This window comes from Solanum stenotomum, chromosome 8, assembly GCF_019186545.1.
Source record: "Solanum stenotomum isolate F172 chromosome 8, ASM1918654v1, whole genome shotgun sequence".
NCBI classification, from domain to species: domain Eukaryota; kingdom Viridiplantae; phylum Streptophyta; class Magnoliopsida; order Solanales; family Solanaceae; genus Solanum; species Solanum stenotomum.
The window spans coordinates 47455092-47473194 of NC_064289.1; the positions used below are offsets into that span (position 1 = coordinate 47455092).

Below are 18103 nucleotides of genomic sequence, written 5' to 3' on the forward strand. Positions count from 1 at the left end.
CTTTAACTGAATAGGTAAAAGTTCACCTAATTCATTTTGAGCTAAAAGATATGACCATTTAAAGTTGACCCTCACTCCTAACTTAAAACTAAAAACTATTTTTAGGGGACTGTTTTGAGGGTCTAGGTTCTAATTGATTTCATGACTTAGCTTAAGGTCTTGCTAGCTTATAAAGGTGATAAATCAACTAGCTAATCAACCTCTTAAGCCCTTTTACATAATTTAATCAAGTTACCAACTTCAAATACACATGTGAGGCTCTAGTTTTACTAGATCGTTTTCAGGGTCGTTACAGTAGGACTGCATTTTCAGGTGGTGCAGATCAAACAAACATTAGAAGAATGGTGGAAAGTTGACTGTCCTACTAAATTAAAGCCAATATTTAAAGCAGTTTCTGCTTGTATAATTTGGCAAACTTGGAAGAGAAAGAATGTGATCAAACATGGTGGCAGCATGTCTAGACAAAGCATGATATTGGAGATTCACATAAATGTATATTTGTTTACCAAGTACAAATATCCATATGGTTAAAAGACATTCCAAACAGTTGGCCACATATTGTGAAATTTCTCGAAAATTATACTCTTTTGATTCAAACTAAGATTGTTTGTTGGTTGCACCCTCCTCGGGGAAAATTCAAGTGTAATACTGATGGTGCGGTAAAGGATGGAAAAGGATCAATGGCTTTCTGTATAAGGGATGAAGAAGGAAAGATGATATATGTTGAATCAAGGGTGATGGAGAATGTCTCTATTATTGAAGTAAAAATAAAGGTCATTAGAATGGGTATAAAGTATTGTATTAAACATGACTTAGTACCCCTGATTATTGAAACAGATTCATTAATGGCTCAAAAAATCCTATGTGGAATTTGGGAGGTCACTTGGTCGATTTCTCTTAATGTAGGCTACATTAAGGGACTGATGATGGATATTGAAGTGGAGGTGTTACATACATATCGAGAAGGGAACTCTGTAGCAGTTTTTTTTGCTAATATTGCTTTTAATTTTGCAGGTACACGAAGGAAACAATTCTTTAACATAAATGATACACCTCAATAGGTACAAACAATCATTCAACAGGAAAGTAACAACATGCCAAATTTGAGACTAAGGAGAATCCAGAACACGGGTTATAGGATGCCAATTTAACAGAGAGTGAAAACACCTACAATGAGTTAGAGAGCTTGTTTTTAAACTAGAAAATTATCTTTTTAAATAGTGGTATCAACCCTGTTGGGGTTCAATCTATTGAGAAGATAGAATAAAAGTTGGAAAATAAGGAAAAGCAAGTAGTAGGTTACCGTGTTATCTCGTTTTCTTGGCTATCTCTTTTCAGGCGAGGCTCACATCTACATACCCTCCATTACATCATAGATCTACCACAACCATGTTGAAGAAGTCTTCATTGGTAATGAATCATAGCGTCAATGAGAGTTTTTGGCGTACAAGTGATTACAAGCCAAACATGTTGTTGTTTGTAGAAGATGATGGCTGGACGGGAGCCTTAGTGACATCGAAGAAGCCATGGAAGATGAGATTTTGAGCTGAAGATCGGAGAGGTTACATTAATTTGGGGTTTTTTATAAACCCCAGAAGCTCTTGCCTTTTCTGTGTCTTTTCTTTTTTATTTCGGAGAAGGGTCTAAAATACCCTTATAGTATCAGAATTGGTACAAAAATACCCCTCGTTTACCTTTTGGCCTCAAAATACCCTTGGGGTTAACCTTTAGGGACCTATTTTTCCCTTTTGACTAACGGACTACTTAGTAAATTTATTTAATTATTTCATTTATTACGTGGCATGTTGTAATTGGTTGGAAATTTAATTAATTAAAGCCTAATTTGTTTGACCCAAACCACCCTATCCACCCGACCCATCTTCAAAATACACAACCCATCCAAATAAAACACCCATTACCCATTTCTTTAAACAAAACCCTAAACATTTCCCCCCAACTTCATCAGTTAGTTCTTGGAGCTCTTTTGGAAATCATCTTCTTCATCAGATTTGTTAAATTTTGTGTTGTTTCAATTTTGACATCTTCTTCTGTTTCTTCTCCTCAACAAGTTGAGTCTAGTACATGTAAGTGTGGATTGATAGAAAAATATTTTACTGCTATGAACCGTGAGAATGGTGGACGTCGATTCTTCAAATGTTGTCATCCTTGCTCATTATCTTGTGGTTATTGGATTGGATCGATAGTAAACTTCCAAGTCATGTGTCATTGAAGACTCACAATCAAAAGATTGAATTAGATTCAATTTGGAAGGAAAGAAACCGATTGAAGAAGATCCTAAAGGAAATGGGTGGCATTGAAATTCATAAACCAAACATTGGTTCTAACTTGAATGATATGACTTTTTTTTGAAAATTCAAATTTGGAGGATAAAGTTTCAAACTTGGGGTTGGAACATCATATTGAATGTTCTAATTTGAAGAACTTGGATGATAATAAACTGAAGTGGAAATTGAAAGGGCTTCAATTGATAAGCTTGCTTTTGATCTCTTGGGGTATTATTGTTGGTTTTGTAGCTACCAAGTTGATGTAGTATACTGTAGTTATGTTTGAATTTCTTTTCTTGGATCGTTTGTAATGTGCAGTCGTGGTAGTTTGGTGTAACTCTGTTCTAGTAGTGTGTAGTCGTTAGTAGTTTGGTGTAACTCTGTTCTAGTAGTATGTAGTCGTTAGTAGTTTGGTGTAGCTCTGTTCTAGTAGTGTGGTGTAGTCGTTAGTATTTTGATGTAATGTTAGCAATCTGCAGTTTACAACTGATGTAATGTCATTGTGTTTTGTTTGTTGAAAGTTGTTAGCACTCTTGTTGATCTCTTGATTGTAATGGAAAAGTTGTTAGCAATCTTGTTAATGTTAGCAATCTGCATTTTTACCATTTACAAAATCTGCATTTTTACCATTTAGCAATCTGCATTTTTAAAGCAATCTGCAACTTTTTGCAGCAATTTGTAAATTTTACAGCATCTAAATTATGGATTGCTTTTCAATTTTACACAAATGCAGGTTAGCAGTATAATATGCTCTCAGCCATTTCATCGTCTGTACCACTTAGTAGACAGCCAAAATTAAAGAAACACTCCCAACACTAGAAATTATCAACTCACTCTAGTTCAAAAGAAATATCACTGGCGATTCACAACTCACAAGATCTGTTAAGCCTACCATCAGGACATCTTCCCAGATAAAGCAACATACAGAATGCAACTGGAAAACAAAAAACAACAACTACATAGATAAGTAGTAATGGCATTGTCATATATTTTGAACCCACAAAAATTTACAGACACTTGTTCAAGATGGAGTAACATAAAAAAAGTCAAAATATTAAGTTTCATCATGCCATTACATAACACTGGAAAACAAAAAATAACTTCATAATGCAATTACTTCTTCCCACCCCTCTTTGCCTTCAATTTGCCAATTTTTTTCTCCTTTTCAACTGTCAACTGATCTGAAATCGTAGCTTCTTTTCCTTTCTTTGCCTTCAATTTGCCAATTCTTGTCTCTTTTTCAACTGTCAACTGATTTGAAGTCATAGCTTCTTTTCCTTTCCATGCCAATTTTCTTGGTGAGTATGGCAAATTAGTAGGAATAGAAGCACCATTTTCATCACCCCTGAAACTAATCCTTCTTGAACCAATTGGTTGTTGTTGCAGCTTCTTCATTTGTAATCTAGTCTTTTCTTCAGATATCATCCTAGGTGCAAACATTGTATCCTCATCCTCAGATTCGATACCATCTTCAACTTCATCTTCATCAACAGTTGCAATTGAAGGTGCAACAACTATTTCTTTTCCACAGTTTTTAGACCTCTTTGGAATTGCATAAACTTTGTCCTTTGAAACATTTTTTCTCTTTGATTTTGAAGAACCAAGAACTTCACTGAATGCTTGACTTGATTGCTAGCTTGTTTATCGACTAGAAGATGCAACAAATCCAGGAGTTGGCATAAAGATGGGTTCATTTTCTTCACTTGGTTGGAGTGCTGGGAGAACTTGTCTTCCTTTCTGAAGCTATACAATTTGTGAAAGAGTAGGATAAATAAATATACATTGTAAGTAATTATAAATTGATGAAACATAACTTACCAAAGGACATCTTCTTCGATTATGACCTGTAGCACTGCAGTTTCCACATGTCATTTGCAATCCTTTTCTACTTTTCGACCATAATCCCTCCCTTTTTCTTGCCTCATCTTTTTCCCTTACTCTTTTTAATTTTGGTCTACCAACCAATTTATGAATTTGTGGTGGTTGCATAGCTTGAGAAGGATCAATTTTCCAGAATTTCTCACCCCTAACAGGTTGAATTTTAGGCTGGTACACAAACAAGTAAGCTTCTTTTGAGTACCACCAATGCATCTCATTCAATGGTTCTAGTCTATCATGTTCTAATGCTTTAATAGCATGAGGACATGATATTCCTGTCAAATACCATGTCTTACAAGTACACTTCTTTATAGCATGATTCACAACATGTCTATCCATACCCTCAGCCACCTCATATCCTAAGTCTCCATTAGCAACAACTTGACAATCTTGTGCAATCATTCTAAAATCATGATACAGATCCATGGAGTATGGACAATACTCTTCTGTCCACCTCTTACCCTCTTCTTCAAGTTGTTTCAACCTTTTCATAATCTATAAATAGCAGTGAAATATATAACATATACATGACATATATAATCTAAACATAACACCTACATATTACTATCAGATTAAACATAAATAGTTACTATCAAATAGTTATATAAAATAGTGGCAGTACCTTAATTCTAATGTCTTCCAGCATCTTGATTATTGGTTTTGCCCTTGCTTCCAAAATTTATTTGTTGAATGACTCGGTAAAATTATTTTCACATGAGTGGTTTTTGCAGACAGTGTCATAAAAGGCCCTGCACCAGTGTTGTGGTGGATACCATAAAAAATCTTTGGCTGCTTGTTTAGACACAGAACCCATAGACTTTAATTGGTCATTAAATTCCTCTTCATAGGTACTCCAAGCAGACCACCAAAACATCTTCTTCATCTGTACACCACTCCAAGACCTGGACCAATTGGCTTCTATGTGCCTTGCACACCATCTATGTTGTGCTTTTGGAAGCAAATCACCAACAGCGCCAATCAAGCACTGTAACAACAAGAAAAAACAGAATAGAATAACTTAAAAAAATTCAAGTGTATACAATAACTATAATAAAAAACTATCAAACACTTGCAAAATTACCTTTTGCATATCAGACATAAGTGTCAATCCTTCACCATCTGCCAACCCCAATGAGTTCCTCAGCAACTCAATGAACCATTTCCATGTTCTAATAGTTTCTCTATCCACCACTGCCCAAGCAAGTGGATAAAAATGTTTCATTGAATCTTGTCCAAGTGCAACCAATAAAATTCCCTTGAACTTCCCTTTTAAAAAGGTGCCATCTAACCCTATAAATGGCCTCAAACCAGCTCTCCAACCACTTTTCAAAGCCTGAATACAAATATACATTCTCAAAAATTTTCTTTGTCCATGTTCCAACAAAGCCTCTTTGGATATGTTTATAATCACATCAGTACCAGGGTTGTTGTCCCTTAACTCTTGGGCATAACCCTCCAATTTATTGAAATCATCAACATAACTACCATCTAATTTCTCTAGCACAAGTCTTTTGACCCTCTTCATTTTTGAATAACTAATATTAAGCCTAAAGCTATCATCTACAATCTTTCTCATTTCATTCACTTTGCACTTAGGATCATTTTGGACATTCTTCTTGAAGTAGTGTGCTAGAGCTTGTTGAGTAGCTCTTCTATTCTTGAATGCTTCTGGACATGTATGTTTTGTTTGCAAGGTCTTAATTTCAAATCCTTACTCTTTCTTAACTTCAGAAATCAGACACACAAAAGGACAACCAATGATACACTTATATCTAACTCTAACAGAGTCACTCTTATCAACCCTAAGGGCAACCTTCCTAGCAATTGAGTAGTAGCTTACAACCCTTTTAGCTTCTTCAAGGTTCTTAAAGCTCATACATTTTTCCAACTCTTTAAAGTTGTCAAGTTGATCATTAACTTCTCTTTTCTTTTCCAACCTAAAGGATTCCAATTCTTCACTATTGTAGTCACTGGGATAAGGTTCATTTTCATCATTTTCTTCCTCACTTGATTCACCTTCAGCTGCAGCATCTAATGTGACTAGGTAAGGTTCATTTTCATCATTTTCTTCCTCACTTGTTTCACCTTCAGTAGCAACATCTATTGTGACTAGGTAAGGTTCATTATTGTGGTTGATGTCAATAGCTGGGACAACATCATCCCCCTTATCTACAGCAAACAGTTCAAGTACACCAAACCTAACAGACAGTGATGTTTGTATTTTTTTTATGCCAGAATCCCCCTCAATCAAATAATACCTCCTAGAAGGTCCTTTGAGTAGAAGTTGTTGGACCTTACTAAAACCTAACTTTTCATGAAACTCTTCACATATGTCTATATATGACAATAAATCTGGATCATACTCCTTCCAAACATGAGTCAATTTTTTAATGTAAATAACAGTAGGTGTCAGTACCCACCTAACCCCATAATTGAATAATAGGTCCACCTTGTCGACCATTCTTCAAGAAAAGGACATTATAGACAAAAAAGAAAGAGAAAAGGGCTATTAGACAACAACAAAATATTTTTAAAAAACAGAGGAATCTACCAAGAGTAAAGGAATAGGGACCACATTCGTCAAAGTAAAACTTTACATACACAAAAACATATAATACAATACCTGGAATCCAAAAAATGGACCATTCAATAAAATATTTCATACCTAACAATAGTAAAGGCAAATCAAACTAACAAAAACACAAATCGAAAAGAATTATAAAATAAAGAGAGAGACAACGAATAAAGACAAAAGAACAAACTTGAGACAACAATATAAAAATCCTACTCGAAATCAATATAGTAACACAGTACACTAACATAAATAGACAACACAAAACAAACTGTTGTATCACCATAATAATTGTCAAAAAAGCATAGAAAACATGGAACATTAACATTAATAGAAATTGATTCTCAAAACAAGTAAAATCAATAAAAACCTAAACCCTAACTGAAATTCCGAAGTGCACAAAAGTTCTTACTTGAGTTGAAGTCGAGATTGTGAACGAAAATACCCTTGCAATCTGAGATCTTTACTGATGAGTGTAGTTATCAGGATGGAAGCAACTAAACCCTTTGCAGATCGTGAAATAAATTGGAAGAAATGAAGTGTTTATTTGGGTTTTAGGGTTCTTTTAATTAGATGGGTTTTTTTGTATTGGGTCAATCGGGGCGGGTTTGATAACATTTGGGGCGGGTTAAGTTAAAATGGGTGGGTTTAAAATTATATTAAATAATTAAATTACAACCAATGGTTGAGTGCCATGTAATTAAAAGTATTATTTAATTATTTTAAATTGTAATCTGTTAATGAAGGGGGTAAATTTGGACCGAAAGGTGGATGGGAAGGGTATTTGGGGGCCAATAGGTGGATGGGGGGTAATTGTGTACCATTTCCAATACTTCGAGGATATTTTAGGCCCTTTTCCATTTTTATTGTCTTTTCCTTCTTTTTCTTTTATTTGGTTTAGTAGTTGTTTTTGTTTTTCTTTTATTTCCAAATCACTTTTGGGTTTGGGATTTGTATTTGGTTTCTTTATTTTTTATTAATAAAGCTCACCACGGGTGGTTGATTTTTTTTTTTTAAATAAAAATTATTGGCACAATTGGACTTTCTTTTATTTATTTGGCATTCAATAGTTATTTTTCTTTTTCTTAAAAAATGTATTTTTGTTTCCCATATTTTTCTCTAAACACGTTTGATTGCTCCTTTTTTTTCTTGAAAAGGTAAAATTTATTGTTTTATTATTCCTTTTTTATCTCTTCTTTTTATTTGTCAACCATTTAAAAATAGAATTCTTCTCTTTTTTGTCTCCTTTATTTTCTTTCTAGAATTCTTTTTATACGTATATTTGTTTCTCTCCCAAATTTTCTATTCTTCTCCTTAATTCACTTTGTTTATGAAAATCATATATAATAATATGTTTATTCATGGATACTTCTAATTATCTTCTTTTATATATAATTTTGTTCTTGTCCAATTAATTGTTGAATTTCATGATTTGTGGAATTGAAATTAATTCAAAAAAAAAATTGCGAAAATTTAGGTTATTAATCTTTTTTTTTTATTTTCATTCTAAAATCTTTTTCATTCTAAAATCTTTTTCATATTTATATTTGTTGCTCTTCTAATTTTTTTCTTATTCTCCTTAATTTACTTTGTTTATGCAAATCAGATGTATGTTTATCCATTGGTCCTCCCAAAATCTTCTTTTAATATATAATTATGTAGTGTTTTTTTCCACTTAATTTTGAAATTGCTAAGATTTGTGAAATTAAAAATTTTAACTTATTTTGGCGAAAATTCAGGTTATAGTATTTGTAATTTTTGTTTTCAATTTCATGGGTAATAAATGTTCTCATAAGTTCCTCATAAAAAATTAGAATGTTGATTTTGATGAATACAAACCAATGTATACCAAAAAATGTCAATCTCAATTTGAATAAATGTGTACAAATTTATTAAGTGAATACAGACCAATGAATATATAGATTAATACGAGCCAATGTATACATAATGTAGTTACCGTATACATAACAAAAATCACATGTGCAATTTATGAATAAAATTTAATTTGTACATTTATCATATTAATTTCATTATTGTATTCATTATAGTTATAACCTATAATTGTTGGTAATATTGTATGTATACATTATAAGTTTTGTATAATTTTTGCATTCGTGTTATTACAATTTCTAATAAAAAAACATTGCCTCTTATATTATTTGATTAATTATTGTCAATTATTTGATAATTAATACACGTTAGTTGAGCACTAATAATACTTTTTTTACCTTAAAAGTAGTCGCGGTCTTTTTATAAGTTAATTAAAGAATTTTAAAAATCCTTCTTTAAAAGTTGATATAACCTTTTTTTAATGGGTTAATTAATAAAAAAAAAATCATTTTTTAAAAGTAGGCAGCCAATTTTTAATAAACTAATTATTATTGGTTGGTAAAAAAATAAATTATAAAATTACAATCAAATATATATTTATGTTGTTGTAAACTGTGTTTAATATTTTTTAAAAACAATAAAGTGATGATAAAAGTTGAGTTTGAGTTAAAAATAATCTTACATCTCCTTAATTATTGCCGGTTAGTTGCACATGGTTAAAAAAAAACTATAAAAAAATAGAGTGATGATAAAGTTAAGTCTGTGTCAATTCCTCGTGCACGATCTCCTTCTCCTTGACATTAAATTTATATGATTCAACTTCCTAGCATTAATTGAAAATTAAGTGTTTTTAATGTGAACATAACCTCCTTTGTAATGTTGAAGAAGATAGAAGGAAGAAGATAATGTCTAGCTCTAAATTAATTTTCTACAATTATTGACATTTAATAGAAACAATGAGATATAATTATACGTTTGAAATCGTATGCGAGAGGAGAGTAAGAGACCCATATATTGTTGGCATTATGAAAGGAAAGCAAGAGTCATGTTTTATTGGAAACTTGGAATAATTATATAAGGAGACCACGTAGTACTACTTGAGGATTAAAGCACGGTCCACAAGATGTTATTAGGTTATGTTGCCTATCTATTAGTACTATAATTGATCAACTTCTTTAATATTTTGATAACGATAAATATTCTCTTTAAGTTATATAACTTTTATATTTTCGATTTACTATTTTATGATTCAAATTTTAACTAAAAAAAGTTAGATATCACGTTCTCAGAAACTAGTGAGGATAAAACAGTGGGGCCGTTGGGGATTAGCTTGAAGATTCGGAAAATACATTACAACTCAACCAATTTTAATCCGCTCTAACATTTTGGCACTCCTGCAATTTTATTATCATCCTGACCACAATTGAAAACGGAAAAATTAAATATTTAGTAGAATTTTCAGATCAAGTTTTCCATCTCATAATTACAGAGATCCATTGTTGCAATTAGGATCAAATTTACAATCGTCATTTCTCCGAAATCAAGTATAAATTAATAAAAATAATCTAGAATATAATGTGCCCCTTGTTAATTAAATAATATCTATATACTGGTTGTTCTTTTCTCAAACGAAAACTCTCTTGATCCAGCAATAGTGATCTCATGTTGGTCGTGGCCCTCATGTGGTAGAGGAACCACTTGTGACGAATTAGGCCCGATAACTTCTTGCGATTCATGGTCCAACTGACCAAGTTGAATTTGGTGCAACGAGCCATCGGCAGCCTCCTGGTAAAATCGGGAGGGTGAAGGTGAGCCCTCGTTGTCCCAATGATCAACATCGTAGTTTGATCTACGAGGTGAGTTTTGTAGACTGCCCATATCACTCCTATAGTGTCCGCGCAATAAATGCACGGGTGACATGCCATGATGAGAAGGTGTCCCTGGTCTACTTGACATTGGTGTCACTGGATTAGAATGCTTGCTTTGATCCTTTACATGTTTCTTTGCTGTGTGGTGCCAATTCTTCAATGCTGTTGCTACTCTTTCATTGAAAATGGTTGATTTCATGTTTGAACCCATCTGTAATGCATACACAACATTTGAGCATTGCCGTTTAATTTTATACGCTCATCTAAAAGATAATTATGAGTAATTATATAAGTACAATTTAATTATTACCTGTGTTACAAGGGCATAAAGAGGAAGAGTGACATAACTGCACAGAATCTGAATGAGAACCCTGTTCATAATAACAACGTTACAATATGTTAGTGTTACAAATTGTTACATTCCTCGGACTCTTCAAAAATCTCATTACGTAGATGTAGAATCATTCAAAAATTGTACACTTTTGGAGGATCCACACGTATACGTCAAAATTTTTGAATAGTCTGAGTAACATATATGATGAATTGAAGGAAGATAAGAAATAAAACAAAATATAGCCAAACATCAAATAAAAATAAAGAGTATTAATTACAAAGTAACAATTCTTACCCCATAGTTATTCTGATGACAATATCCTCTGTATGGTCATGGTAACAAGATTTCAACCCAAATTCATACTGGTATTTCCCAAAACAAAAAAATATTAATCAGTGCAAGACTCAAAATAATTTTTCGATCTCTAGAATTAAAATACAAACATTTTAATCGACACATTTTTATGCTTAAACAAGACCAAAGTTGTTTAACGTTTATTTTACAAAATATTTTGGTTTAAAAAGTTATTGTAAGTGGAGTGCTTACCCAAGTCCAAGCAAAGAAGGCCAACTGAAAAGCATTCTGCATTTATTCAAAAAAGAAAAATGATTATATATCTTCTTTACGATCATTTCAATTAAATGAACAATGAAGTTCGTAGCTAATTTCAATTATTATTACCTGAAAGAGGACAAAGTTAATAAGATAAAGAATGAGACGAGGACGGTTGAACCAAAAAAGGTGATCCCCTGGCTGAACCACAGGTACCCCTTTTACTACTTCTCCTCTTTCATGAATCCTTAGCCCCATTTTTGTAATTATCACTTGTAGCTTTGTCCCTACTAACAATATCACCTGCAGTGAGGGAGTCAGAAATTTTATTAATATTGTGTTATTGGGGGTTCGAACACAAAACTCCTTCAACCAAATGGACACCCATTATTACTGCACCAAAGACATAGTTTTTATCAAGAGTGTCCAACTTTAAATATATATCCTTTAAAGAAAGATAGAATTTGACATATATATACAACGTAATATTTCGACGAAGGGTGTCCAATTGGACACCCTGAGGTGGCTGTGGCTACGCCACTGATCACCTGCATGCATACCTTTTTTTTTTGTATTTACCGCTAAAAAATAACTATAAATATACCCAAGATTAATACATATATTATTTTTTGTTAATACACTCAATCAACGATCAGTCGGTGAATTGATTATTACTCTAGCTTTCAACTATATGAACCATTTAAGCCTTTTTTGTTAATGGAATATGATGTGTTTATGGACCCAAGGAAAATGAAATATATATGTATATATATAAACTTTGAATTGATATATGATGTGGAAAAACGATAATGAGACATTCACATAATGTCAAATGAAAGAAGTAAACTTGTGAACTACTACTACTTACAATCAAGGGGATGAATGGTAGCCAGAGATAGGAATACCAGCCTGCCCAAAAATTAATAATAAAATCATGTGTTAGTCAAACATTATTGCTAGGAAATGATATACAATGTCACTTAATCAAAGTAAAGGTTTTATTAAATGAGTTTAATTTCTATGACAATATATAAATATCTCAATTTTCTTAAACAACAATTTGATAAATATTATGCAACTTTATGAAATAATATATGGAGATGGAGTTAGAATTTGAATTTTATAAATTCTAAATTTTGAAATAGCAATGTCGGTGATCGTAACTGAATTTTAAATTATTATTTTATATAGTTAATAAATTTCTTAATAAAAATGCAGAATTTAAATTATCCACCGAACACGTAAATGGACTTCTAACTCCGCGTGATTGTATATATACACTATAACAAAAAGTTTTTATTGACATTAGTAAATGGTCACTGGATCCAATGTCGCAATAGGATTCAAAGACATTTAAAAAAATATTAGTTACCTCTAAAGTAACATATTTAACCGTAATTAAACTATTATTATAAATTATCGGAAAAGATCATCTTTATAGAAATATTGTGAAGTAGTTTGTATTTACCATGAGTATTGAAGAGTAAGAAGAGCACGGCGAGGAACCATATTGGGGGACTGAAAAAAAATTCAAGAAATAATAAAAATATTAGCATAAAATATAATTATTAATTTATATTTACAAAATTAAAGAAAAATGAAATTATTAAATAACCTGATTCCTACGACCACTTTAAAATCTTCTTCAAGTGATCGTTTAATGTACTTCCGGAAATCAAATTTTTGGTGGCTCTGAGGTGCTAAATGCGCCTGACATCATTTAATAGTAAATTAGTAAAATTACAAATTAAAAAAATGTTTAAAAAAATTGATTTTCATAATAATAATAATAATAATAAGAACTAAATGCATATGAAATTTAGTTTTTATTTTTCCTGCGTGAAATTAATTATTACCGTGATAAATCCATGCCTAAGTGTTAAGTAATCAACTTTTGGGACAGATCTTACAAATTGCCTAAAGAAACAAACCTGCAAAAATAGCCAACCTAAAATTAGTAGAAAAAAAAAAAGGAATATTAAGATAATAATTTAGATCGTTATTTAATAACGAATATTGTTCAAAAAAAAATTCAATCAAAGAAAACATGTTACACCATACATAACTACTGTTATTTTGAAGTCAAAAGTCAAACTAAATTGCTTGTTGAAAAAGTCAAATAATTGAAAAGTTAGTTATATTCACCGTTGAACGATTTTGTATTAAAATTGTTGTAACAAAATATTGGATTACTTAGTACACATGCTAAAAAGGGAATTAATGATTGCGATAATAAACAATTCTATTATTGATATCTGTTTTGCAAAATAAAAGCAACCTTCTAGCAGTGGTGGAGGCAGGAATTCTATTAAGGGGGTTCAAATAAAAAAAATGTTGTTGCCTGGAATCGAACCCGTGACCCAAAGCTCACATAGGCTGAATCCTGACCCCCATAAACCACTGAGCTACTCCTTTGACATATGCTCAGGGGGTTCAATTTTAAATATATACATGTACACAAAAAAATTAATCTTATATATATAGTGTAATTTTTTTTCCTAGGGGGTCGGATGACCCCCTGGACACACTATAGATCCGCCCCTGCCTTCTAGCATGTTGTATGTCCATTCTAGAATTAACGTGAACAGTATAATATTATGTATTATTGGAAATAATTATTGGGTCCGGTCTGATGCCTCCTCCTTCGGCGGAAAATATTACTATTATTTATACATGGTTAAAATTATTTTTTAGATATATATAATAGATGTCGAACCCCCTTCCACTAGTTCGTGTATTTACTTCTCAGATTTTAAACCCCCTTATTAAAAATCTTGGCTCCACCACTGACCGTCCGGTTGAGGTGTTAATTTAGTCCCTTAGTCTATATATGGAGTAGCTTTTTTTTTTTCTTAATCATAATCAATCGTGTATGATTATGAATATAGTAGAAAAAAAAGAGAATTTTCTCACCATAATAAACAACTAGGATTAGCTGTCCAAAAGGAAAAAAAATGATTTGCATCGTCCAAATATATTTAGGTTGTAATTAAAAGCAATTCATTTGTGAAATTCTTTTATAACCTATAATACGAGTTATAATTACTAAAAATTCACTTTCACTACAGAGAAATTCATAAATCTCGTAAAATAATATTTGCGTGATCCAAATACTACCTAATGTAATGCATGTGCCTGTGTGAAAATAGTAATGTCCACTAGGATAATAATCATATCAATTAGAATAATCTAAACAATTTCGTTGACCTTTTCTAATATACGTGAAGGTTCGTTCTTGATTTTTTGTTATTCATTCCACTAATTTGCATTACTAGTATAATTTAATTGATTATAACACGTTTGATGTCTTCATAATACTCACTTCACTTATTATGATAATTTAAGTAATTATTTCTCTTCTACCTTAATTTATATTACTCTATCATTTTTTTTAAAATTCAAATTATTTTAATTTTGATCAATATTATATACAAATTATATTATTTTTTTATTTTTTTTAATATTTTAATATTAATTTTAAAATATTAAATTAATGTAACACAATTTAGCTTTAAAAATATTTAGATAGATAGACTATAAGCAAAAGTATATAATAAATTAAAATGACAGGACTATCGGGAAGCAAAAGTATATAATAAATTAAAATGACAGGACTATCTTTTAAGATTTATACTTTATACTATCAGGGGTCGTTTGGTTGGTAACTAGTTATCCCAAGATAAATTATCCCGAGGTTAGTTATTTTGGGATAACTTATCCCATCATGTATATGGGATAACTTATCCCATCACTATACTATAAATGGTGGAATAAGTTATCCCAAACATGTCAATCAAACATGACATTTAAATTTTATCCCAAGACTATTTATGCTTATTCCTCACACTAAATGAGCCCAAGTTAAAAATAGGAAAAGGAAAAGTTATGGAGCTTTAAATAAGTATGTGCTTACAATCCAAAGTAGGACAGGATTTTTGGTCCAAAAGCTCAAGTGCCTTCTTCCAAATGATGTTTCTCTGGTAAATCGAAACCTCTCAGGATCTGCCACGTATATAACATCATCATCAATTAATTACTTTTTCTAGAATATTTTACTTTTTCAAATATATATACGTAACTGATTATTATTAGACATAAATATCCTCTATATTCAAAATGAAATGTTAAAAAATGATGTAAATTTGAATTTTATTTACCGTGAGAAAATTCGTATTCAGCTGTTTTGGTTTCATTTTCCCATGACTTCCAACTTCTCATCTGAAAATACCCCAAACAAAAATATATGAAAAAAAAAAACAAAATAGGTATTGTACTTTTATTCTCAATTAGATATTTCGATGTAAGCTATATTTCGCAAAGAGCGACGTATTGTCTTGCCTTACTAATTGACCTTTTTCAGCTGTGACTAAGAATGCTTACAACCTCTCAATTGTCATCAAAAAGAAGAAGTGTACGTATACGGACTTTCAAAATAGAAAAAAGTGGAAAAAAATTACCTTAGCTCTTCCCAAAGCCAAAGTTGTAATACAATAGAGGACATGAAAAACAGCCAGCACAAAGATGAAAATGTGTAATTGATGAATTCCATCAGCAGACACAAATGGTACTTTTCCCTGCAAAAATATTTTTTTAAAAAAATAAGTTAAGAAAAAATCCTACTATTTCTATCATAGAAAATTAATTTATAATTAAGTGTTTAAATAACTATTTTTTCAATCTTGTGATTTTAAATTAAAGTTATGTCAAATATACCAAAATGTTATTTAATTTTATAGCCTTAAACATGCCAAATGAAAAGTTGAAATTAAAGTGTTACAAAAAAAAAAGAAGAAAGGATACTAGATCATTATTTTAGACCCTTTTATAAAGGAACTTTCGAGGAAAGTCTCATATGTTTCAAAAAAAATTGTTCAAAATTGATAACTAGAATTAATAATGAAAATTAAAGTCATGCCTTCGCTGCGCATTTGTCATCTCCACCACCACCAGCCAATATTCGTCGAACGCCACCACCGGCGGCCTCCATAAGAAGTCTCCGACGGTGTTGCTCAGACGACGAATCTTCTGAAATTATATTATCTTCTTCTTCCTTACTACATGGATGCCATGAATTTCCTATTTTTTCTGATACACATATGTTCGAAATTGGACTTTGTCCTACTGTTAACAGCAATGATATGAATCCCAGCAGCATAAGCTCTGTAAACAAATAAAATCTTATTGTTAGTTTGGTAATTTCTTCCGATTACAGGCAGAATCAGTATGGGTTAAAATTTAAGAAACATGTATAACCTGCTTTGATCTTTTCAAGTGCTTCATACAAGGCACTTTTATTTTTAGACTTCAACCACTGCAATCAATTAAAACAACAAGTGTTAAAGGTTTAATTATGTTATAATTATTTTTTATATATATGTTATAAAATATTGTTACCTTTCCAATAAGGTGGATAATATGTTCAATGACAATAGATATTGCAACTAACACAAAACAAACAACGGCAACCGCCCACGTCGGCGTTTGCTCCAACGATCTTCCACCACCACCACCCGCCATCTTTCGTCGTCGTCGTCTGATCTAAAAGAAAAAACACTCAAAACTTGTTCCTCAAGATATCTATATCTATAAATATATCAAGGTACGTACAATTATGAGAGTGAAATAATGTAGCTTTGTGCAATAAATGCTTTCTAGGCAATTAATTGCAATCAAAATTAAAATTGGAAGAAATAACAAAGCGAATAGACCATTTTTATAATAGTATTGTTCAAGTATTCGTGGGAGATAATGAGGTGGACGACTTTGACTTAATTGCCGCGTGAGAAAATTACAAACCACGGAGGACTCACGACTCACTTATGCAATTACACAAATTAATTTTCTCTTTTATCTCAAATATTTCGCAAATTCATAAAATATTCATAAAGAGATTAAATTTAAATTATCATAGTTCTAGAAATATGTCACTAATGACCTTCTGATCATAGATAAATCTTAAAAGAGTGGAATTAAGGGAGGAACATAATTGTACTTATATTAGTTTATCAATAAAATATTTTCGTTTCTTAAAAAAAAATAAAAAATCTCTCCCATCTTATTTTATGTGCGCCATTTAACTTGACACGATATTTAAAATAAAAAGGAACATTTTTTAATCTTGTGGGCTAAAACAATTCTCAGATATTTATGTGATTATAAATCATTTCATTCAAGGTTAAAGAGGAATTTTAAAGGTAAACTGTTTCTAACTATAGAAATGTGACATCTTTTTTGGAGCCCATTTAAAAAAATGATGCCACATAAAATGGTACAGATGTACTTATTTGACTTTATGACAAGAAGGTGTTGCTCGCAGAGTAAGTACATCTCACTTCCAATTTGAAGATTGTAAGTTCAAGTCATCAAGAGAACAAAAAAGTGGAAGCTCTTAGAAAGGAATTATTTTTTATAAAAAAAAATAAAAAACTTATTTGACTTTATCAAACTACTATATGTAGACTACTATTTTCAGCCTATTTTATTGATGTAAGTACTACCTTTCATTGTTATTATTAGCATATAATCAGGGAGATAACTACTGCTCAATATAATTATTTACTCATAATATATGCAGATTTCTTTGACTCTCTTAATAACTTGATTTGGTATTATCAAATGGAAAACATGTATTCGTTTCTAATTTATGTGATTGTAATTTAACTTTACATTGAGTTTAAGATTGAAAGACTGACTTTTGAAATTTGTGGTCTAAAATACATCTTAAATGTTTGTGTGGTTACATATTATTTCATTAAGAGTAAAATATACATTTAAAAATTAAATG

At 31.2% G+C, this 18103-nt stretch overlaps 1 protein-coding gene and 1 pseudogene across 1 annotated transcript; both read right to left on the bottom strand.

Moving 5' to 3' along the window:
* Positions 1–5249: 5249 nt before the first annotated feature.
* Positions 5250–6624, bottom strand: LOC125874645 (uncharacterized; annotated as a pseudogene).
* Positions 6625–9988: 3364 nt separating this feature from the next.
* Positions 9989–16983, bottom strand: LOC125874729 (MLO-like protein 6). The gene is made up of 15 exons (XM_049555738.1): positions 16714–16983; positions 16573–16630; positions 16235–16479; positions 15777–15893; positions 15477–15537; positions 15233–15321; positions 13176–13250; positions 12935–13029; positions 12788–12837; positions 12188–12228; positions 11449–11622; positions 11314–11349; positions 11062–11129; positions 10744–10804; positions 9989–10644 (listed from the first exon to the last, which is right to left on the bottom strand). Exons 1-15 carry the CDS (start codon positions 16834–16836, stop codon positions 10168–10170), a joined length of 1770 nt encoding a protein of 589 aa, XP_049411695.1. The 5' UTR covers positions 16837–16983; the 3' UTR covers positions 9989–10167.
* Positions 16984–18103: the final 1120 nt, after the last annotated feature.

Excerpts from the sequence above, each read along its gene's own strand:
- LOC125874729 (XM_049555738.1), bottom strand. The coding sequence starts at position 16,836 with ATGGCGGGTGGTGGTGGTGGAAGATCGTTGGAGCAAACGCCGACGTGG. Across the intron at positions 11,130-11,313 it reads CCTTCTTTGCTTGGACTTGG|TATGAATTTGGGTTGAAATC; the intron begins GTAAGCACTCCA and ends GGGAAATACCAG. Across the intron at positions 10,645-10,743 it reads TTTATGCCCTTGTAACACAG|ATGGGTTCAAACATGAAATC; the intron begins GTAATAATTAAA and ends TATGCATTACAG.